We start from the raw sequence: 24,574 nt of genomic DNA on the forward strand, positions 1-24,574 counted from the left end.
CATGAATCTGTCTTCACGAAACGCGTATCTGTCGTCAGTCGAATGTGCTACACAAATACTTCAGTCATCTCAGGAGGTTTCTTTCGAGGCAGGAGATACGTTAAAGAAACGATCAGACGTCGCACTCTCCACCGTGACTATTGCATTGACACATTAGACATGGCACACACATACATACGTACATACATACCCTTTTGCTCCGGGTGCGCGGTGTATCTATTTCTCGTTTGTGTTCGTTTTCCATTGTATGCGTGTACGTATGTGCTGAAGTGTTCATTCGAATTGGCACACATCACGAAGTGGAAGGAAAACGGAAAGGAGACAATATACATGCATAGATTGACACTAGCTCATGTCCCAAGAAACACTTTTCTTTGATTATTTCGTAAATCAAGAATAACTTGCGATGTATTATAACGCGGTTACGCTCACAGACTTCGTTGCCGCAGACGCACCGCTTTTTTTTCGTGGATAGTTTGAGATCAATCGTCTATTGGCCTGGTCTATTAGTGGACCCGCATGGTCTGGATCAGCGGTTCTCAACCTTCCTCAATTCGCATCTAGTGTTTAGCAAAACATATAATGTCTAGCAAAATATGCGGTGAAACTCGTGTCTTATGTACTTTTATCGTGCACAGGTTGAGAACCACTGACCTGGATAGCCGAGATGAAGAAATATAAACACTTATGATACGCAGGGTATTCACTGTTGTGAACTAGCGAATGAAGCTTCCAAGTCATGAATAAGATAATTTTGGAAACGTTTCAACAAAGTCTTGGTTACAGTACTGTCCAGTGATGAGAAGTCTGCTAGCGTAGGGGGAAGAGGTATTCTGCTCTTACTGTAATCCTTCAAAGCCTATCTTTAAGCGTGAGAGACTCTTGCTGATATATTATATTACAATTTTAGCAAATAACGCAAAATGCGTTCACCTTGTCTTTAGGATGGGCCTGTAGGGAAAAGATCAGTATACTATCACCAATCAGACCTGAAATTCCTTTCACTAGCCAACTTCTCATCTCTCCACAGTATACGTACAGATTCTGTAAAATTATGGATATTATCGTTTTGCTTCAATATCTTCTTATCTACACACAATCGAGTTATTCAAGTGCAAAACTATCTTATTTCTGACTAATTGTTCATCTATCCAAGTACAGCACACCAGACTTATTGGATACTTCGGCGGGGCCGATCGGCGATTCTTTCCCACAGAATATCGTAGCGTTTTAGACCGTGCACTTGCTTCAGAATTGTCACTCGGGACGTCATTTATCATGTCCAATGCGAACACGTGAACAGAGAGCATCGTGCGTACTCTTCGAGAGGAGGAAGAAAGAGATCCGCATTAATGTCATAAGACTGTAACGCGACTGAACGATGTCGCAGATAAATTCTATCTTTTCGTTTCTACTGTTCTTGCATACACGTTATACGCTACATTGATTGCGTCGAACGTTATGAATGAGTAATTAATACTAATCAGACGCTAACATCGCCCGTTAGCAACTCTCTAATGATGAGTTGGCACATTGTTTGTCATGCAGTAATGAGATGAGTTTGTAAGACAATGATTGAATTTGTGATACTGCCGGAACGACACTTGAGTAATTGTATGCATCTTGTCCGGATAGAATGTATGTTTTCTTTCATTCTTTGCAAGTTTAATACGACGAAACGGTATACTCATAGCGCCTTTGCGTTATCGCGGACCATGTTCTTTTATAAAATTCTCGAATCGCGCGGATATGTTCCCCGAGAGCTTTTCTAATCACAATTGACGTCCATGATATACCCACCAAGAAGCAGAAGCGGTGCACGATATTCTAACCTAGAATATCCAGCCAGCCTCGTTTTAAAAAGCCAGATGAATGAAAGAACTGTTAAAAACTAAACCTGTGGTACCAAAAGAGTACGCATAAAGTTCAATTAATATACATATATATAACCTATCTGCCAATGGACTAGGTAGACGTGTCGGCACGTGTAGTTATCGTTAGGCCTAGGTGTAGGAGTGTAGGACCTAGGTGTAGGTAGCCTACCTACCCCGCCCTTTATTTGAAACGTGTTCGTTTCCATATATATTAACTATTTGGGCCGTGGCACGCATAGCGGTACAGCACTATTAATCGTGTCTCTATGAGTAGCCACGCTGTCCGGTAGCTGAGCCAAAACTTACTTCCGTTCATAAGTGCAAAGTTCCTCCCCTCGCCACCCTAAAAAAAGAGCAAATAAGGTACGACCAGCATTCGACGCATTAGCGATTACCTCGACATGACGAGACGATACCAGTTCACGTAGCACGACCAAGACTTATGTAAAAAAAAAAAGAAAGAAAAAATAAAGTAAACAACTGCCAACCCTTTCACACAAGTGTATTGATGCGAATGTTGTGTTCTGTTCTATCACGTGGTGTAGGCCATATTCGCCAGTTGTATCCCCGAGATAATTGACCTGATCGGGACGCGAAACAAGTATGGCGGCACTTTGAAGAACGAGCGAGGTCGCAGGTGAGAGACACAACCAACCAACTAGCTTTCCCGAGTTGAGCCACCTTTCACAACCCTGATTACTATCAGCTACCTGATACTTTCTCGTATGATAACATTTTGTATATTATGTAAGTCTGACTCCTTCTTTGACCCTTCCCTGCCTCCAGCACGACACTACGACCTCTATGCCACTCTTTCTGTCCACATGCACCTGAAACACCTACACACGATCACACTTGCCTTGATGTCAGATCCCAATCTCTTTGATACGACTATTTTTTTTTTGTCACGGATAACACAGAGTACACCTCACATTGTCTCCAGACAAGCTTGAAAACTTCCTTGAACTGCCCGTTACTTCTTGTTATATACATATATATTTAGAGAACAGTGTTAGAATCGCAGAATTGCAGTTCCATACCTGCTCTTCGTATTAGTTGTCAGTCGGCCTTCGTAGTCGGCAATCGCCATCCTTGAAACAGTCCTCAACAACACACCTCCACCTCCGTCCAGCAACACCCCCAACCAGTCAACCAGCTAGTACAACTGTCGCCACAGATTTACCATACCCAGCAACTGGTGTTAGCTTGTTTGTTCACACTGATTGCACTTGGGGCAAATACGGCTTCGTTATGATACTGACGCGAATTCTACGAAGGCCGAGGAATTACCATACCGAGCAACACAGCTCATTCATTATAAACATTCAGAAAATAATGATTATTTATATTATTGCATATAGATATACAAATGTATTATAAATGAGTTAATAAATGTCCTATTTATTATTGAGTCACTGTTACTAAGTTCAAAGTCGAAAGTAAAATTAGATAAATTTTTTTGCCATGTGTATTCCTCGTTTTTCGAATGATATATTGTTGATATAATAATAATATTTGTGATATATAATTATATGAGATTCGAATCGGATCATGAATTCGCCATTATCGCTTCAGAATAGATGTCGCTACTTTTATTTGAGAAATAGTTTAAATTAGAAATTTGTTATTCTAAATTTAAGTTATTGGAATATATGTTAATATTTAGAAGTGTTTCTTGCACATTCGTGTCGTGTATGTTCTAAAGATTATAAACAAGTATTCGAGCTGTATTTCTCTCCGAGTGCAAAGGGTTAACGCCCAGCATGTACCCTGCATTTCCAACATTGAATGCATACACTATGTACATATATATATATGTATATGTATATTGGATAGTCCACACAACTGAGTTCATTTGTTTCTTTTGAAATGGTCTGCTATGGAAAAATAAATTATGATGCAAAATTAATTGGCTGTTATGCGTGTGTGGATATATATAACTTACAGGTGAAATTTTTTATCTTTTAGTGTACTAACTGGTGCAATTTTTCATTTCTTACGCGATATTATTAACGTGCTCTTAAAAAACACTTATCAGTTTCAAAAATATTTTTATTTTAAATTCACCAAGTGTAAATCTTGTGTTTTTCGAATTATTCAGGCATACATATTTTCATTTGCATTTCAAAATATATAGATATAATTGGAAAACCGGTTGTAGATAAAGTTTGCATACATAAGTGAACAATAATATTAGCTATACTATGTATAATAATCATGTTCAAATCATTTAATTTTGCTGAATAACATTTCTTTTCTATTTCAAACCGTTTCGGTCGTGTAGACGGCCTAGTTATGTGGATCACCCTCTACATGTATATATATGTATGTATGTATCTATGTATGTATGTATGATTGTGTGTATGTGTGTGTGTGCGTATTGTGCGCATACAGTGCGCACACACCTAATATTGTAACACTTGAGTGTAATAACCTTGATGTTTTAGACAGCATTAATTATCGTTTTTACGTGTTGAACTCTTGAAGAAGGGAAAATGGAAAAAGTGTACTTTTGTCTTGGATTATTTTATACAGGGTGGGCCATGATTGCCATCGATGTTACAGAAGTTTTTTAACCTAAAAGTTATGATCAGTTTTTCGTTCATTCGATATTTATTTTCGTACGTTTAGGATCAGGAAATGAACTTATTATTTTCAGATTGTTTTTCCTTTGCGTTTCTTGCAGTCGTCTTTTTCGCTATAGTTTTTTCTATAGTTTTTAAAGCAGAGTTCGAAATGATGGTTTTTACCTTAAAACACAAGCCTGAACATGCTTCGTTATAGACTGCCTGATGTGTTGACAAGACTCAGCTAAGTTTTGGATTTGCTGACAACCCTGTTTTATGCACTGATCAAGCATTTTGATGTTATCAATTAAGTGATAATTACTTATGCTCCATTCATGCTTGCAGTGAGAATCTTCACAGGATCAAAATGCTGAGATTTCGGACATACATATGTATATTTCATAAGCTTCCCTTGTTATCGTTAGGATTTAAATCCATACAGTCTCCACCTTCTATACATAAGAAGCACCTTCAACTTTCGTTACTAAGATCTTTCACATAATAGATAAGATAATATTATTGGATCTTTTAAGAGATAAAGGAAGGTTTTATTTAAATTAATACAAGTCGATAACGCACACTTGACAAACTAATCAATTTTACCGAAGCTAGGCGAAGTTACTATTTATGGTCATCAAAATTTATAGTTTATTTACTTATAATTTTGAAGACTTTAATAATATCAAATTATTTCTTTTATATAATTCAGCACATAGCACTGTATATCTAAAAGTTCTATTACACGTTACGTGTATATGAGTATGAGAACCTCTACTGAGTAGGATCTTAATTGCGCAAGTATTATGACTCTGTCAAGTTTGCGTGGTCGTCTGATAGATTCCTATTATCAATTTGTGAAATGATTGAAGTTTCAATGACTATTTACAAGGACTTCTGGAAATTTTTAAAATTATTAAATACTTTACAAGATTATTAACTTTTACGAAAATATTGCACGGAACAGAGCATACAATTTTATAATAATGTTCTCATTTTCACTGATTTACACTATTGAAATTAACCGTTGTAAAGTATTTAATGTTACCCAATTTTATTTAGGTATTCTCATTTTACATATATAGCAAAATTGTTTTTGTTTTGTAAATTAAGAGCTAAAAGTTATTTCTTCTCGCTCTAGATGATCCAAGTCCAAATAGTAATTTATTATGTAAAAGGTCTCAGACAATGATAATGTACCAAAAAGGGTTATATCCCCCATTGTTCTCCAGGCTTTGGAGAAAACTCCTTGTACAGTTTATATGACCCACCCTGTATACGCTTTGTATATGTACGTATCAATACACATATATGAAGATGTATGTATACGCATATATTGCTAATCATAATATGTTATGTGTAGTTTAGGTTTTGATTAAGGGACTATCAGTGGGCTAACAAATGAGTTATTAGATTAGGGAAGAATGATACAATGATTTGTACATTTTTTACCGTATTGATCATCATTCATCATTTTTGTCAATGTAACTGTGATTTTTTATAAGATGACAAGAAACTCAACACTATCTGTAACACGGCTGTTAGTCCCATCGAATATTTGAGTGTAGTATTTACTCATACATGATTACGCGTTCGAATATACAATGAGTCGCCACAAACGGACCACCTAATATGTCGTTTGGGTTTGAAAATAAAGCGAAATGTATAGAACAATATTCAGAAGATGACAAATATAATTCTTCGTTTTTAATATTTTTCAGACTCACTGAACTTATTTGTGCTCTTCTTGGCACATAGGTATACACTTTTAGTCATTGCATATTGCAATATTATACCAATTTAAATATTTTATGAAAAGAGAACTTAAACGTGTGAAATAAAAGTCGATATTTAAGTTGTTCTTCAGCTGTGGTATGGAATCTGTATATATTTATCCTCTTATAGCTTCATTAATCGCAATTCATCTATTGTAATGATTTGAGAACTGCTAAATTAATTTCTATGTTATATTATCATATCAATGTCTAACAAACTTTGCAATTCATAAAGAGTGGCCTCAAAGAAAAAGAATTATGTTTATCGTTTTTGTTCTATAGATCAGACCTGTTCAACTGGGCTCCCAAAAGTTAGAAGGCTCTCGGTTCGAACAGAGCCAAAAGTGTTATTAAGAGCAAGTGACGTAATTAGTCACAAGACAGGGAACTATGACAGTTGAGTGAACTCGTATTACCAATTTAAGTGATCTGAACCGTCTATAATCACGGATAACCTCCGCCATTGGATTATTGCTCTTGATCGCTCTCTGCTCTGCTCGGCAAAAAGACATTCAAGGAAGCCACGAGTTGCACACAACTGCTATAGATCAACAATCTTGTTCTATATATGCATCCTTTGTTTCAAATCCGATGGACACATTAAAGTGTTCCACTTCTGATGACTTGTCCCACGATTCGTAGTTGTCTTAATCTTCTACACACATAATCATCGATGACGCAAATGTTGGTCATTCTGTATGAGGCACATGAGGCGTCACTCGTCGAATGTATTCAGTTTAATCCTTATCACACCTACTACTGTCGATGATACAATCGTTGGTAGCACAAATTTTCGTTAGGCGTAGTTTGCGTGGATTTTTCAAGATGGCGTCCCACCGATTTGAGAATAGAGGAACGCGACTAGCGCAATCACGCGAGACACGAGTGTTTTTCAAGTCGACACCGTAGTCGTTTCGATCGACGGACGTTGGCGACGAGTAACGTTCGATTTCTGTACTCGACTTGCGAATACTTCTGATACTTCCGACACATATAGCCACATGGGGGATAGGACTCGAACGACACCGTACCTCTTTAGAAATGGGTAGATACACATATACGTATAATGTCTACGTGATTTCTGTCATATGTATACACACGACATTCACGTCTCGACATATCTACACAACAGAGAAACGTCGGCACCGTATGGTAGATTAAGACTAACTTTGTCAGTAGGGTTTAATGTTGATCATGTGTTTGGGCCCATGCTGGATTCAGTAACACACAAATGTCGGTTCAATATTTATTCCTCGTCCCTGGAAGTAGACGGGGCCGATTTGATCGCGTAGAACGAGTTGATCGTGCAAACAGCGGGTGTCTGCTGAGTTCATGATGAGCCTCGCAATCTTAGATACCACCAGAGTAGTAAAAAGGATTGAGCATGGAATGGTCATGGTGAAGTTTTGTACTTGACGCAATAACACTTGTCACTTTTAGGCACCACTTATCTGATCTGCTTGTAACAGCAAGAGTATGTGATGGTTAATGTACATTCGCACGTAGCGTTAATACGACCTAGAAACGAGTTATGTGCTTGTCTTTTTGATTGCAACAAAGTCGAGATACGAACGAGCCTGCACTCTTGCATATTTTTATCTAACTCTTGTCACATTTGTCTTTTTTTTTTTTCTGTATATTGTATATCTAGTCTATACAGATGTCTTACTCTGTACGCGTGTGCGTGTAATATGCGTGTGTACGTGCGTGCGCGTGCGTGTGTAGTTGTTCGATCATAATTAGTTAGCTAAAAAAAAAAAAAAAAAACGACTCACACCAATTTCTATCGCAGTCCCGGTAAGTCTAATCCATTAATTAACTACGTACTAATAAAATACACGCGAATCGTGATATTGGTAGTAAATCTGCTTTTTTTTAATTGCCAGAAAAATCGTTTCTCTTCAGTACAACTTGCACTATCATTCAAAATTCTAATAGCTATATTTCATTCGAACAACTGACACAAAACTTCGACTCAGATATTATTATTGTGGCAGCAGACTAAACTGGCACAAAGAGAACTAAAATTTCGATTTCTCAACGATATTCACGTTTCTCTCTCTCTCTCTCTCTCTCTCTCTCTCTCTCTCTCTCTCTTTCTCTCCCTCTTTCTCTCTCCTCTCTGCCTCTCTCTCTCTGTTTCTCTTTGTTCCTTTCTCTTTCACCCTCTGTCTATATATCTCTCTCTGTCTCTCTTGAATCGGCTCTGTCCCTTTTACGCCTACTCACTTAACCATATTTACGCTCTCAAGCGGCACCACGAGAAGTGCTTACCCTCGAGGAGCATGTTCAAAGAAAGAAAAGCAAATGGAAATGGTAAAAACAGTTAGTCGGCACATGGAGAGAGAAAAACGTAACGAAATACCTTAGTTGGGTGAGATACGTGTATATTACATGGAGCGTGTATATGGTAGTTGCTTGTAAGTTTCTCTATTAACTAATCCTGCCTCAACGGGGGCAGAATTTAATTCGTTTATTGTGTTGGCAGACATATTGTCGTGTGTGGCCACATCACCTACGAATCAGTATCGCACTTCCTCAAGGACTTCTTGCACGAGGACCGCGAGGACGTTGATGTGGAAGTTGTCTTCTTGCATAGGTATGGCTATCGATCTACTACTCTCCTCCCACAATTAAGCTCCGTTCACTGGACTCCTAATTGTTATTCACTCGGTGGCACCCTGTATAATCGGTCTCTATTAGCACATCTTTAGACACTTTTATTAATGAACTCGATAGTTCCAAAGGAAAGACTTCTAATCTGCGATTATACAGGATACTAGACCCTTTCATCTTCCACTCAATCATAAAATTTGACCATGACGTTATATTCAAATTGAACATCACTCTTCCAACGAACAATAACATCCTGTCGTTATCATTCTCATCTACGTTAAGTATAATACTACACGCACCCGTCGTTGAGCAATATGAAATTAAGTAAGTCTGCTACTGTGAACATTACCGATAAGCAATTATTCGTGAAATGTTTATGCGATGAACATGATTAGAAGAAAGTCAATGCGTCTAATATTGTTATTTATGGTAATAGGAATAAGTGCAGGTTCTTGTAGGTTTCCCAATGATATGCTCTGTGGTTAAGCGGCCAAAGGCGATCAGACTCTGTCAGCCTAACATTCCGTCGTTGACCTTGAATTTTTGACGTGGCAGATGAATTTTGAGAGTTCGCTCGAAGGATCCCTCAAGGTTTCCTATCGACGTCTGAACTGAAGGACAAGTCGAAGGGCGTCCAGCGTTAATGCGCAGTTCCGAGTACGAAGTCTGATCGCCATTGTCGTAAGGAGTGGTCTGTGTTTTCAGGAAAGAACCAGATCTCGAATTGGAGGGTCTCCTGAAGAGGCATTACACGACCGTGGAGTTTTTTCAGGGCACCATGATGAATGCCGTGGATCTGGAGCGCGTCAAGGTACCCTGAACCCTAAAACAACCACCACACGAAACCTTTACCAAACAACCCTTCAACCAACCTGCCTATCGCGTGGCCGTTCGCGCTTCTTACTTCCTTGCAGTTATTTAGGTTGTTGCCCGGTTGTCCACCTGGACATAACTCAACGTAATTATCGATCGACCAATCTAGACATACATATATAATGTATATTATGCATACTCTGTACATAGTCTATGGGCGCAAAGCGTACATCTCTTTCATCACGGCGCGTCATGCAAGATTCATGATAACAATCGCATTCGTTTTTCATGGAGTTACAGTTAGGTGCATAGAAACACGTACTTAGACTACCTCAACATTCGAGTACTTTCACTTCTTTTTTAACTATTCTCTTACCTTCTCTTTACTGTTACATTCGTATTTCTCTCTTTCCTTGTTTCATTCTTACAAAGATTGCGAAATTACTCGATGCCAGGGAGAAGATAGCCGGTGTTGCCATATGGCGGGATAAAATGTCTCACAATGACGTCATAGAATAGAAGAGTGGAGATACTGTAGCCAATGCAGCTAACAGGAATGCTATTGAAATCTGTTACTCGATAACGTCATGAAATAGAGGCAGAACTTTTCATATGGAGTAGAGATTCCAGCTGCCACTGGTTGTTGGACCAACCAGCGATACTTGCACTCTTCTACCCTCTGACGTCACTGGAAGACATTTTGTCCCGACATATGGCAATACTGAATGTAACAATTTGAATAGTCGCAGTTGCAAAAAAATTTCAGGATTTTTAGTGTTTCAATCTTTTGGCATCGCGTAGTATTACATATAAACATACATATGTATGTATCTACAAAATGATTCTTATGAAGTGACCCATGCAGTTGTCTAGTTGAGACTATAGAATATTCACATTCATTGCAAATCCTCTAGATTTCAAGATGATTGTATAAGTCGCTTTAAAAGAATAAATCTTATATGTGTTGGGGTATGTATATAGTACACGCATATATGTACACATATATTTGTACGAATTATACATGTATATATGTATGCTTTTAAATACATATACGTATGTATAAATTCTACGTAGAACGCAATCGCCTGCGAATGCATGGTATGCTGTAATGAGCTATGGAGCCGAGTCAGCGTGCAGTAGAGACTTACTTAGATCTATTATTACATTAAATCTCGTGTGTTCATGGCCTACGAGGAAGGCTGTGTATTTTTAGGAGTCTAGAAAATAGAAAAGCAACAAATGCGTACAGAGAGTTCGTAAGCCTAAACATTTGCTGTTGGAACAAATCGTTTTGCTATTCCTCGATGGCCCAACGCACACATTTCGTTCCATATACTTACCTCATAAATTAGATCGCCGGCGACGCTCAGCGATATCTCACAAAAGGCGCCACTCTTGAGGTGAATGTCTTTATAAAGAAAAACATATCGTTTTGTCGGGCCCGTGGCATTTAGGAAACCACCAGATCTCGAGTTGGAGGGACTGTTCAAGCGGCACTTCACCACCGTGGAGTTCTTTCAGGGGACTATCATGAACCCCATTGATCTGCAGCGAGTCAAGGTGAGCCTTACATGTATCATTTAAATTAAGTCGATTCCGTCGCCCCGATCCTCACCTACATAAAGATATCGTAACTACACTGATCAGTTTGTACCAACTGTGTATGTGTATTATGTGACTACTGCCAACACATTTCTACTGTCCCTTCACGTGTAAACAGAGGATGCCCAGGTTATGGCATACTTCGGAGTGTGCTGGTTCTTTGTATCAGAGGAAACCGAAAAGTCTTTTATCGTTTTGCAATACGGAGTTTTAATGTTGAGTCGTGAATAATTTTTTAGGAGATCAAACTGTTACAGCAGTAAAATAACGTACAGTTATGTTAATATTAAAAGACTTGATCTACATACTACACTTTTAACTATAATTTGAAAGAGAAAAAGCCCTATTTTTCTTCAATATGGCGTACAGACCCTAGTCTTGTAGTTTGGTCCTAGTTATATCTTCTATGGACCAAACTCCTAGCTTATGGAGAAAGACATAAATACCTGAATTATTGGTAAAATCGAACATCAATTAGAACTAGTTCTAAATCTTAATTTGAGGTTAAGTTATTGATCATACAAACATAATGTACGCGTTCTTATTCTTTTTATTAAAATTACGATAATATCTGAATATCTGAAAAATACTTAACACTGTACATAGAAACGTATTTTGGGAAAGCTAATCACAAGAGAAGAACTAAAATCTAATCTTAAAGTCTAACACAAATTAATAAACGACTTTTCTGGTCCTTGGTACGCACACACTGCAGATTCCGAATTATCCTATAACTTTCATACGATTTGTATATTACTTACATAATGTATCTGTGCTCAATATCCTCTGATTCATTGAACTGTTGTACCTATACATTGCACGGTAGCAGCTTCCACGGCAGAAACGTTTACCTTGATCGTTTAGAAATGACATGTCGCAACGTTGCCCAGTTAAAAGCTCGCAAATTGGAACCGATTGTGAACAACGCTGCAGAAAATGATAGCGGGATGCAATTTATTGACAATTTAAATTGATTAAAGTGGCATTTGAAATAGCATCATTATTCAGTACTAAAAATGTCAAGTTTTCTATTTCTTGATAAGAGTTCGTAAGAGTGGTACTAATAGCTCCTTAATGATTTCTTAATGAAATAATCTTTGTAGATAATATTTGAACTATTTTTAATGATGTTGATTACGAAATTATTATATTAATCGTGGTAAATGAATTAGTAAAGTTGTGTTTCTCGAAATCGTTTGCATAATACTGCAAATCAAAATATTCTAACAATCAGTTTTGTGAAAAGTGGATTAAAAAAATCTAAATTTGCTATAAACATTAATGACTATTACTTAGTAAACTTTTTTAATGATAATTAAGTATGTAGATGCATACGTGTATAATTTGAAGTACTCTAAAAGTGCTTCTAATCACAAAGATTCTTGATTAATAAATCAATTTGTAGAATATAGAAATTATGTTAGTAGTAGTTACAGATTGTCCTAATAGTATCGTGTTTGGTTTAATTTTAAACTTATTGATACCACTGTTACAAAGCTCTAACAAGACACGGAAATTTTCCGAATCAGATAATTAAAACTAAATAATTCCAGTCGATTGTTGTTTTTATTGCCGATAGTAAAAAATGCCGATTTAAATTGTTTTATTAATAATAACCTGCAGCTATGTGAAAAATCTAAAGTGTGGTCCACTTTAGGCGATGGAAGGATAAGACAATTCCTCTAACACTGTTTCAAGCAAGATCAGGTTTTTTTCAAATATAATGCGTTTCCATAAATTGTATTTTGATTCAATTATTTATAGATCGAATACTAATAACTAATAGTTTATTTAATATTTTCATATTAAATTCAATATTAACATAGAGATGTATAATTAACCATGGCTGAAAACCTGAGATGTCTTACGTCGTGAGTACTAGACATGGTTTCATCAGTGTATTGCACGTTTCTAAATTTCGCGCATAGCTTGCAATGACTAGAGTTGTAGCCGCGCCGCAACATGGAGAATGCTTGCAGCTCTCCGCCACGTGAAATACTTTAAATTTCAATTGTTATTTTAAATATCTTCAGTTTACTATTAATGATACAAGTTTACATAAGCATTATTAACAAGATGTAGTATTTATGGAAAAAATACTAATTTAAGTTTGGCGTTCATTAGCGAGTAAACTAAAAACGCGGAAAAAATATTATGCAAGTCTTTAGTCGAGGTAAGAAGCGATGTTTTAACAAGATAATACTGTACATACAGTACTTTGAAGACAGTGGTGCAGTCTAAAATTCTGAGTTAATATCTATAACTATGTACAAATAAATGTGATTTGAATTGATAAAATGATATCGTAACATGTGGATACGCCTTCAAAGGTCGGTTGAGATATACACGTAGATTCAATAGAATTAAAATTTAAGTTACAACTGTTTTCAATTTTTATATAATAGAGTAAAAAGTAATTCCTACAGTAAACTGGATTAGCATCACTCATTTTAGTATTTATCTATTTAATGTTTTTTATTACGCTATAGTGTAGTTATGTATGTAAGGACTTTAGAGTTTAAAGATATTACGTACTTATTTATTTCGATTTTGTCAATTTTGTCTTGAGAAGACACTTCTTCGAGAAATATAAAAAAAATTGTTTACAAAGGTATTAAACTTTGAACAAATAATACAATACATGATATGCATGTGCACAAGATATTATTTATAAATATTTTCTGAGGATAAAGTCTAACTATGCTTGCTTTCATTAAAATAATGGAACTGTATACGCAAAAATTTAACAAGGAAATATTTTGTACTGGATAAAGAAACATAATGAGGTCGCAGAGGTAATGAAGATAAAGATGATAACATGCATACATGGTGAGAATGAAGAACCCGAAGGTATGTACGCACCTAATTCTAAGTTTATAGATTTCTACAGTATAATCGAAATAAAATGAATTAAGTGATAATCTTTAAAAAAATATTTTTGTTACATTAATTAAAGTTTTTTTTATACACAAAGGCAAACTTTTATGGCATAGAAGTAGAGCTGCTATTTAGTATTATTCGTGACGAGCAAAATATTTTTTATAGATACAGAGAGCTTTGTACCATGTTGACTAAGTCTTTTTCACATAAAGTTCTTTTACATCTTCTGTTATGTACAATTTTTTGACAGATAATATTGATAATTCTCAAAACTAGAGAAAACTAATGAAAAGTTTCCGAAAAATGTGACAGAAATCGTAATCTTTTTTGGGTGTTTTAATTGACCAGAAAACATAAATATTTTTAAACTGATATGCCTGTGCACAAAAGTACTAGAATCACCAAAAAATTCTAATTGCGTTGGTAATGACGATCTGGAGTACGAAGAATAACTGTTTCTTAGCTAAAAACTCAATTTATTTTCTTTGTAAAAAAGTTTGGCAAATATCTTCTATTTTTTACAGTGTACTTTACAAAATTATTAAAAGTATTATTCATTAGTTTTTTACGTAAAACTTCCACTATCTTTTCGAGTACTTCGCATTAGAGTTTTCTAGTTTCAAAAATTAGGGATATTTTTTGTTAAAAATTTAGACATTATAGAATAAAAAATTAACGAATATATTTCAACTATGAACATGATATACGGAAGCGTTTTATTTAATTTCTTAAAAAAAAAGACTACTTTCCTCGGCCAACAAGGTACAAAGCCCCTTAAAGAGTTAGCTTCAGCGCTGTGGACACACGTTTTGGACCTATGCACCCCTGTAATGAGTGAGGAGCGACACATTTTGCGACCTATAGCCTTAAGGATATCGTTTGACACACTGTTTTAGTGTGCCTCAAGAAGCTCACTATGTTTTCCATTCAGTACACATTTATGCAGGTCGAATCTAGAAACTGGGCCATGCTGTGGCTCTAAGGGAGGATGGAAAAATTGATAAAGTGAAATACTGCATGGTTTAGTGAAGTTTACGCTTTTGTAACAATATGTTTACAAAATGTATATTAATGCTAGTACAAAGTACTTCAGTAGAATTAATATTAATTTATTTTTACCATTATTGATGGTAGTTGAAATATACTACACTAACAATTTTATTTGAGGTTAGAAAATGCAGAGTATATAATTGCAAGTTCGCACAATTAGTGTAATATTATATTGAATTATAAATGAAAATTTTTGCTAAACTATAGTGCTCTTAAGAATACTTTATGGAAAGAATATAATAACAATTTCTTAAATAGTATTTGAGTGATATTTAAAATGAATTTGATACTTCATAGGTATATTAAAATTAATTTAAATTATGTATGACTTTTTAAGTAGTTTTACGTATAATTTATTAAACTCCTCTAGAAAACTATTATGTTATATTAAAAAATGAAATCTAAAATCTTTATTAAGCGCTTACTCAAAGTAGACGAAATGTTTTACATGATAATAATAATATAACCTTAATTTAAAAGATCTTAGAAGACATTTTGTTCAAGGTGCTATTCAAAGTTTGAGGCTTATTACTAGACTTTCATTTATGCAGAATTTGTTTTCTTAATACTAGACATGAAACAGCTGTAACTTAAAAAATCTTTGTAATTTTAGACTCTTCCAATGTCTTATCAGTTTAATTAACTATAAATGCTACCAAAAGTGATGGATTTTAGGTATACAGTATTGTTTCAGTACAAGTTCACCTGCTCAAAGAATATAAGAAATTCATTTCTAAGATAAATCCACACTTTGGCAGCTTGAATTTGAGTTCTCGAAGACGACAAGGCAAAATTAATGAATAGTTTCGAAAGAACTTGATTCTTCATCAAGCTTTTATCGAGGCAACACTGTACATAACCTTAAAACGTACTATATATGTATAGAGTAAGAAAGATTACTCTTTAATTTGTAAACTCTTGTTTATATATTTCATAAGTATAGTAACTCATTAAAATATTTACATTTAATTATAGTAACTCATTAAAAAATTCTTTAGATTACGCTGCGCTACGTCACTCAGCGCTCATTAAGCGCCTAACCTTAACGATCATTAAACGTATGGCAAAAGACTGTCGTGGCAGCTACTCCCACTGTTCGGTAGTCTCTCGGGAGTCGACGTTGTGCCAAAGGACAAATGTTGTTGTTCCAGGATGGTTGTTGCTTGTGTGTTTCCTTTTATGCACATTGACGGTGTTACGTGGAACCCCCTTTGATGCACTCCCTCTGTTATCATTCGCTTTCGTGTCTCGTCAATGTGTAATAGCTCGTTCGATTCCGGTCAGTCGGCCACAATATCTCACAAACAGTGGCGAATAGACCCTAACACATTTAACGTCCATCCTAGATATTCGAAGAATTACATTGGACCTTTTTATTGAGATCTCTAGAATTGTCGATATTTCCTTGAAAATTATCGAAAGACTATTTACGACCGAAAATAAACTGCCTTTAGTCTGTTCCGATATTTGCCGATAATACATACACGACTGTATACGTATGTCCTAATATGCCAGCTCGTGTAAGAAAAAAATCCCTTGAAGATTGTTTGCACTTACTGGATGGATTAATGCCTGCTGTCGACCCAGGTGGGTATGTGCTTGCGGATGGACTAGTTTAAACTGAATCATTGTTTTCAGCAGTAAACCTTTTTTTATTAGAAGAATAGTGTATTTTGCAACAATAAGTCATGGTTCTGTCTGTTAAATATATAGACCCTGCATTTAAAGAAACAGGACGGTATGTTATTTGTCTGTTTGCATTAGTATCTCTGTTTTCTCTTATATCGGTTACCTTAAGTCTTGTTAATAGATGATAGATGAGCATGTCAACCAGTGCTTTCTGACTCAGTAAAATATTTTGTAATTAAACGTTTCATTAACCTTTGCGTATCTTAGAGAATGTCGTAGGAATCTGCTTTGATAGTTTTCATTCTGAAAATGCGTCGAAGTACGTGTTATCAGATCAATACGTGAGAGGAAAGAGACACGAGGAAACGCGTAAAAGAGTCTTTAAAACAGGGTTGCCATGAAATTCTTCATTGGCGCAAAGAACTAGATTGTCAGTCCCACTTGGGGGAACGCGTCACTTACCAATCCCCAGTCCCAGTTCCCCATCAACAACTCTAATTTGTTCCTTCTTTACTACCTGCTACGTCAGGTAATTTAGTTCTCTACGCCGATGAAGAATTTTCTGGCAACCTTGCTTTGAAGTATTAACTCGCGTACTTAACGTACTCGTTTCGAGAAAAGCCTCAAGTTATTCTCTTTCCTAGCTATACATCTACCTTTTAAAGGAGCTCACATTTGTTCATAGCCGCGCCTAATAGAAACAGGCTTAAAGTTGTTACCTGTAAGAAATCTTGACACGTAGCTGCATCTCTCCATACGTTTCGTATATCCAGGATCAATTTTTCTACGTACCTATCACTTCAATTGAAATCACACATTTCACTTAAACGAACCTCATTATCGTGACTGTTTACATAGATTTTTTATAGAACTTATGAGAATGTCTTTACGGAATCGCCAACTATTCAATCAGCCTAGTGTCTATCGGGGTACTTTTCTTTTTACGACTCTTAGAACTTTCTTTGTTTACGATTCAATCGAGAATCATTTCTTTTTTGGTGCTGCTTTCCAACCATTGCTCCATCCAAGTCACATTTTCTTTCATTCATTAACGTTCGCCGAGTGCAATACGTAGAGCAACGAGTTCCGATCGTTTTTAGGTCCACGAGGCAGACGCGTGTTTGGTACTAGCGAACAAGTACTGTCAGGACCCGGACGCAGAGGACGCGGCAAACATCATGCGCGTAATCTCCATCAAGAACTATTCAGATGACATTCGCGTTATCATTCAATTAATGCAATATCATAACAAGGTACTCCTTTTGCAAAGTCTATACACATTGCCGATCGAACCCAGTAGATGTTCTCTCGCCCCCCTCAATGAAGCTAGGCGTGCACTTGGCCAAAAAATATTCTTTGCTGCTAAGTAGAAGGTAAATGTCCCAGTAGTTGACCACGTCCCCATAGTTGAACACTGCCGTTAATGTTATTTAATTTTAAGTTTAAATTCTGAAAAAAAGGCATAAGATAGTATATTCAACCGCTGGGACGCATTTGTACAATAGGTTGTCCGCTTACTTGGACATTTGACTCTTAAGTGTCCAGGTATTAGGACATTTGCCTTGCTTTCATGAGTTTTGGTTTAGAGTTGCTTCATGAACAACAATGAACAAGAAAATAACTCCTACTGTAGAATTTAATGCGCATGCGCCGATACTAGCCACCTGAGTCACATTATTCCCTATAGGTGCAAGTGGGTAGCTGAAAAGAATAATGAAAGTTGCCTTTTAATGACCATGACTTACCAAAACTCATGAATTCCATTATAGTAATATTTGTTCAGCAGACAAAACGTGTTGGGGTGTGATAAAAATAATAAATGTAAAAACATAAGAGTACTGAAAGTCCATTAACCCTTAATATGCCTATGTATTGGCTGGTAGCCGAGATATGTGGGTTGAAATAATAATAGTTGTACTATCTTTTGGCCGAGTGTACAGAGTGTGAAAGAAAACATTCATACATTTTGGGAACTGGTAGAAGGGTTTACTGCAAGCATTTTTAAATGAGGAGCTATAGGTCGCGCAAACTTAACGTGAAATGGGAGGTCTTCGTAGAATAAACAAGTAAGCAATTCAGAAGAAAGTTGTGAATTTGGACATCACTCAGTTAATCGGGTGCTTGTTTAACAACATTTTATGATTATTTATTTACATCATCATTTTAAAATATGTCGTCACGTCAAAGGTGAGGCACCTAAGAATAAAAGATAACAGGTATTAGAACGTATAAGATTGTGTTTGGGACAATGTTTTATGTTTCGATCTACTATGCGATAAGCGCTCGTGATCATGACAGTCCCTGTTCAGCATAGTTGTCTGAAACATGAGTGGAGGGGACTGATGAGCCTCCCGTTCTTCTGCCTCCTGCTTGCGCAAGTGCGATAATCACATCAAGTTTGCACGGCATAGCTACATAGTTTTTACTTGCCATAACTTCGCGATTTATTACCAGCACTGAGCTTATAGAGCGTAAGAGGCACGTTTCTCAAATTAATTCATGTGCTGGCAACGTAGATTTTTTCTATTTAAAAGGAGGAATAAAACAAAAGAGAAAACAGTTTAAACAGCTTTAGGGATAGCGCGACGAGTTTATGACGAAAATATTATTATGCTTCAATGGAGACTGAAATTTTATAAAATTTAATGCTATGAAGTTAGGCAACTTTTTTAGATGCGTTATAGAAATAGTCAGATATTTTAATAGTCTTTATTATTTGGATTGTCTTGCTTTTAATACAGAAATTATTCAAATATTGAATAATAATTTTTATTATTATCCACAGTTCCTAACCTCAAAATGCTTGTTTTGATCCCGTCTACTACTATTCAAATTTTATCAATTTTATTTTTCGACACTCTGTATAGTATTTACGAAAATGTTTCGAATTTAGTTATTGGTTATGAATATTACTATTTGAATCATGCAGAAATTTGTTATATGCATACTATTTAATGCTATACAGGGTGTTCAAAAATTCATGATACAAACTTCGTACAAAATTATCCTTCTAAGATCGTATTTTTCACAATTTTGGGGTCATTGATGTTTTGACTCAAAATTATAGTTACTATAATAAAACGTTATTAAATTATTATTCAACACAATTATCATACTATTACATTAACGAAAAATGTCTAATTTAAAAAGACGTTAATGACCCTGAAATGTTGAAGCATGTAATCTCAAGAAGGAAACTTTTGTTGCAATATAATGTATCTTCGCTGTAGATTCACTCATTTGATCATATAGACTTATAGCGAATGACATGTTTTTGAAGTCAGTTCATGTGCTGATAGCTCGCTTTTAATTTATCGGAAATATAATAACAATGCATGTCAATAAAGCTCATTAGCTACAGATAATTTCAAATTATAATGAGTATAGCAACGAGCTTATATCGAGGTACTTTTTCTTACGCATTTTCTTATCTTATTTAGACTACTTAACAGAGATATTTAAAATTTTATTTTTATTCTATAATTTCTAGATTCCTGTTAAGAGAAAGCAATACATGGTATATCTTCGCTATAATCTCTTTTTATTATGTATTGTTTAAAATAAGGAAAGTACGAGTAGTCGACGCATGAATTGATCTCTAAAACAAATTCGCTACAGTGCGTAATCTCGTTACTGCTAATGGCTCACGAGATTATAGCGAGTAGAGACTGCATTTATATCATAAATACTTAGTTTTAATTACAGTAATTTCAGCAAAAAGCATATATCTATCAACCTTCGAAAAGTGTCTGATCGGCATTGTTTCAGATTTGTCCAGTAACTTCAGTACGAAAGATAAACTCTGTTACAGGCCTACTTATTAAACATTCCATCATGGGACTGGAAACAGGGCGACGACGTAATTTGCCTAGCCGAATTGAAGCTGGGTTTCATCGCACAGTCTTGTTTGGCGCCGGGTTTCAGCACAATGATGGCTAACCTCTTCGCTATGCGTTCGTTCAAGACGGTCAGTAGAATGTCGTCCTTCGGCAGACAGGCAGTCTGTTGTCTCCCCTATCTATGCATGTGTGAACAATGTTCCTTAGGTTTTTTCATGGTCGAGCTGTTCACAGTGATCGCGTGCGAATTAGCTTTTCCTCGTCGGTCGATTTTTTTCCGCGAACGCTACCAAGTAGGCGGACATATTTCATTTTTGCGTTTCTCCCCTTTTTGAACTTGGACCGTTTCCGAAAGTTTTACCAGCCACGTTTGCTGCTTCGAGGGTTTCGGATCGCGCAAGTTAGACTGAGAATATTTGGGCAGCCTGAAAAGAGGCTCTAGATCGGTACACGTTAGTTTCACTGTGGACAAACGCGCGAAATCCGTACATGCATAGGAGCGTGTGTGATTTAGAAATGGTTGGTTGATTGGTACCAGTCGCCCGATATGCAGGCTTGGCAGAATGACTACCTGCGTGGAACCGGAATGGAGATGTACACCGAAACACTGAGCCCTACCTTCATTGGAATGCCTTTTGCCAAAGCCACTGAGTAAGTCGGTTCATGAGCAATCCAGCATCCTGCAGATACCTGCATATCTGATTCAAGAGACGAGATCTGTGATTCCGCTCGTCTGTTTTGTGCCGTTTGAGATATGTATCCCCGTTGCATTCTTAACACGTCACTTAATCTAATACTTGTTTTACTTGCTCCAGTAAAATCGAACCCCCCCTGCTAAACTATCTTTGTTAATACTTGGTTACTAATAGGAAAATAGTCTGAACACCGTGATTCCAAAAATTACAGAACTTTATTTAACATATTGTCAACGTGATTCGTTTCATCATACACTATGTGTAATGTCATTCTTAATGTCATTGTAATCATGATGTAACGCGCGATGCTATACCTACTACTGTCAAAGATTATGTAACATCAGTTGGAGTCTGTACAATTCGTTTCCCCTGAGTGAAAGCATGCTCAGGAGTATTGCCAGGTTCCGGGACAAAATGTCTTTCACTGACGTCATAGAGTAGAAGAGCGATGGTACCGCGCGCTTGGCTTTATTGCCTGCGGTACTCCCACTTTTGCACTCTATGACGTAACTGGAAAACATTTTATCCCGCAATCTTGGTTGCAAGCTCGTGCTCACGAGAGGTCCCCCAATATAGTGTCAAGCTCAGAAAGTGGAAGTCAGTTCCCTCTAATTACTACTCGAGAAATTATCTTGAGGGGCCATAGCTCGTAAATCACAGTATAACTAAATATTCCAAATTCATGGAAAGCAATTTAGAAGGATTACTTTTACTTCACCGACAATATTTTCATCGACATCGAGTCTCAGCGAGATAAAGGTAACTAAGTAACCTAACCTTCTGCAAGCTGATGACTCTCAACCAGATGTACATAGAAAAGTACTATACTCTACCAAGAAAAAGGTTTCTAGGCCTAATACATAATATTACCAGTAAAAAATATTGTCGATGAAATGATCGTTGATGAGGTAAAGGTAACCTGTTCCAAGTTGTACAGATCCGTAATAAGTCTTCAAAACTTGTATATCAAGAGTGATTTGATAAAACGTTGACGATATGCTTAAATGAATGAAGTTATCCATAGAAAACATACCCACTTGTCGTTTACTAATTATTATTATCATTATATTGAAACGTGAAATTATTGAAAAACTAAATGTCTTGTATTTTTAAACTTGTTCTATAGTTTAGTGAAGATTCATGAATTTCTCAAACAGTTATAGGCTATTTTTTTCGCCACTCTGAGAGTGTTAATAAATCACTTAAATACTTTGGTACTTGTTACTAAAATTCTGAAATTTTCTAATTTAAAAAATAAACATATCCAAAATATAAAACATAAAATACACAATTTAAAAGATATACGATTTAAAATTTCGTTCTACCATTTAGAAAGCTATTTTTTGCAATGTAAACGATTCTTACTATACAGAAAGTGTCCTAGGTTTTTTCGGCCAAACGGTGTCAGTATATTCTACGAGCGAAAATAAAGAAAGTATGTCATATAAACATAGGCTAAAATGCTTTATTAATAAATTATAAGAAAAATATGAAATAACAACGTATTGATTGTCGTTCAATGTAGAAATTTTAGTGGTATTTCTCTTGGTAATTATGCCTTTATCTTATCTGTGTTTGCTTATCTAAGCTATGTTTACTAATTCAAATCGTCTTAATACGTATGGTAATAGTACTAATATTGTTTAGTCAGTTGTACTATATCATAGTAATAACATACGTGAAAGTTTTCGAATTGAGTATGTTGATATTCATTTTATTTATGTTTTTACAAATAAAAGTTTGTCTATCAACAAATGAAAGAAAATGAAGAAATTTGCAACGTAGTACGTTAAATTTTTCATAGATGTCAGTGCTATATTTTCAAAAACGGGCGACACATTAAAATGGAACTAATGTAGATAATTGTTATTTCATATTTTTCTTCTAATTTTTTAATAAAGCATTTTTTAACCTATGTTTATGTGATATTTTTTGGAAACATCGTTTGACCGAAAAAACCTGAACCACCCTGTATATGTATAATACATATCCGAGTAACTTTTTAGTTACCTTATAAATTGAAAAATATGAAGTGGATCCAAGGATTGATATTATTTTGATCAAACAATGTGGGCAAAAATTCACATTTCCCAAAGTTTTATAATTTTTAGAAATTTCAAACGATTCTATCATACACAAAATCATTTTGTTAAAACATTTTCTTTGTACTTTATTTGTGTATTTAATTAACATGGAGAATCCATTTCTTCTCTGTGTAAAGTTTATTAAAATAATTTATAAATCATTATATCGCCTAAATTAATCATCTGATAGTTTCAGTAACAATTTATTATACATGTTCATATACAAGTTTCATATAAATAAAGAAAATTGAATTATCGAGAAGGCGTACTGTGAAATGGCTGTTATGGCGGCCGAGAAACTGATAAATTGTCATAAAGTTCCTCTGTTCTTATTTGTGTAATGTTCGCAATAACGATATTAGACTCTGCACTGCAACGATTAAAATGTTCATCTTTAAAAAAAGACGAACGTGCAACTTTTTTGACAAATCATGATGCTAAAATTTGAACGTTCTTAATGATCAAGAGTTAAATGATCGTTTCACATTTTTAACGACGGCGGAATCACTTGAGAAGGATCCGTAGTCTCTTGAATCGAAACGAACGAGAAGGATGAAGCTTTGCCTCGCCTATGTCTTTCACTACGCTCCACTCTGCTATATACAGTATATGGATGTAAAATTACGGATGAAAAATTAAGGGTGTTACTAGATAACATCCTTTAAACCAAATAAAATATTGAATTTTTGGTCCTGTAGGGAATATTTAATCCGAAAAAGAACATTATGCGATAAGACCAGCCTTTTACATATATTCATAGTCACCTTGCATTTTTGAAATGGCAACGTATATTTTTAAATATCTACATTGATAAGTTTTAATAGTATTAGAGAAACACTTTGTAACAATATTATTATTATTACATTGCGTTTACTTCTGAAGCATACATGTTCATAAAAAAGGAACAGAATAAAATAGTAGCATATAATTACAAAAGAGCAGTTCAGTCTCTTTGTCAGTAGCTTTTATATCCTTTTTAAAGAGTTAAATGTGTCGATAGTTATAAAAGTATAATCTACATGAAAAATAAAAAAGGTTGAATTTATGGCTTATATTGTGTTGCAGTGATTAATATTATAAAGTATGTAATAGATCCAGCTTTTTAAACTTTTGACTTTGATACATCACTTTCATAATTACCACCATTGATAAG

General features: G+C 35.4%; 1 protein-coding gene across 31 annotated transcripts in view; it reads left to right on the top strand.

Moving 5' to 3' along the window:
* Slo (calcium-activated potassium channel slo) overlaps positions 1 to 24,574 on the top strand; it is a 200,095-nt gene that overhangs the window by 122,662 nt on the left and 52,859 nt on the right. For 10 of the 31 annotated variants that reach the window (XM_076382033.1, XM_076382022.1, XM_076382046.1 and 7 more), the window contains exons 7-11: positions 8,702 to 8,812; positions 11,097 to 11,202; positions 17,904 to 18,056; positions 20,615 to 20,770; positions 21,181 to 21,293. In XM_076382033.1, the coding sequence (XP_076238148.1) occupies positions 8,702 to 8,812; positions 11,097 to 11,202; positions 17,904 to 18,056; positions 20,615 to 20,770; positions 21,181 to 21,293 (639 nt within the window). Of the gene's footprint in view, positions 1 to 2,419; positions 2,512 to 8,701; positions 8,813 to 9,534; positions 9,641 to 11,096; positions 11,203 to 17,903; positions 18,057 to 20,614; positions 20,771 to 21,180; positions 21,294 to 24,574 lie in introns of all 31 variants that reach the window. The other 21 variants (XR_013002296.1, XM_076382018.1, XM_076382017.1 and 18 more) reach the window with 7 other exon arrangements.

The sequence above is a fragment of the Calliopsis andreniformis genome, chromosome 7 (genome assembly GCF_051401765.1).
Source record: "Calliopsis andreniformis isolate RMS-2024a chromosome 7, iyCalAndr_principal, whole genome shotgun sequence".
Lineage (NCBI taxonomy): Eukaryota > Metazoa > Arthropoda > Insecta > Hymenoptera > Andrenidae > Calliopsis > Calliopsis andreniformis.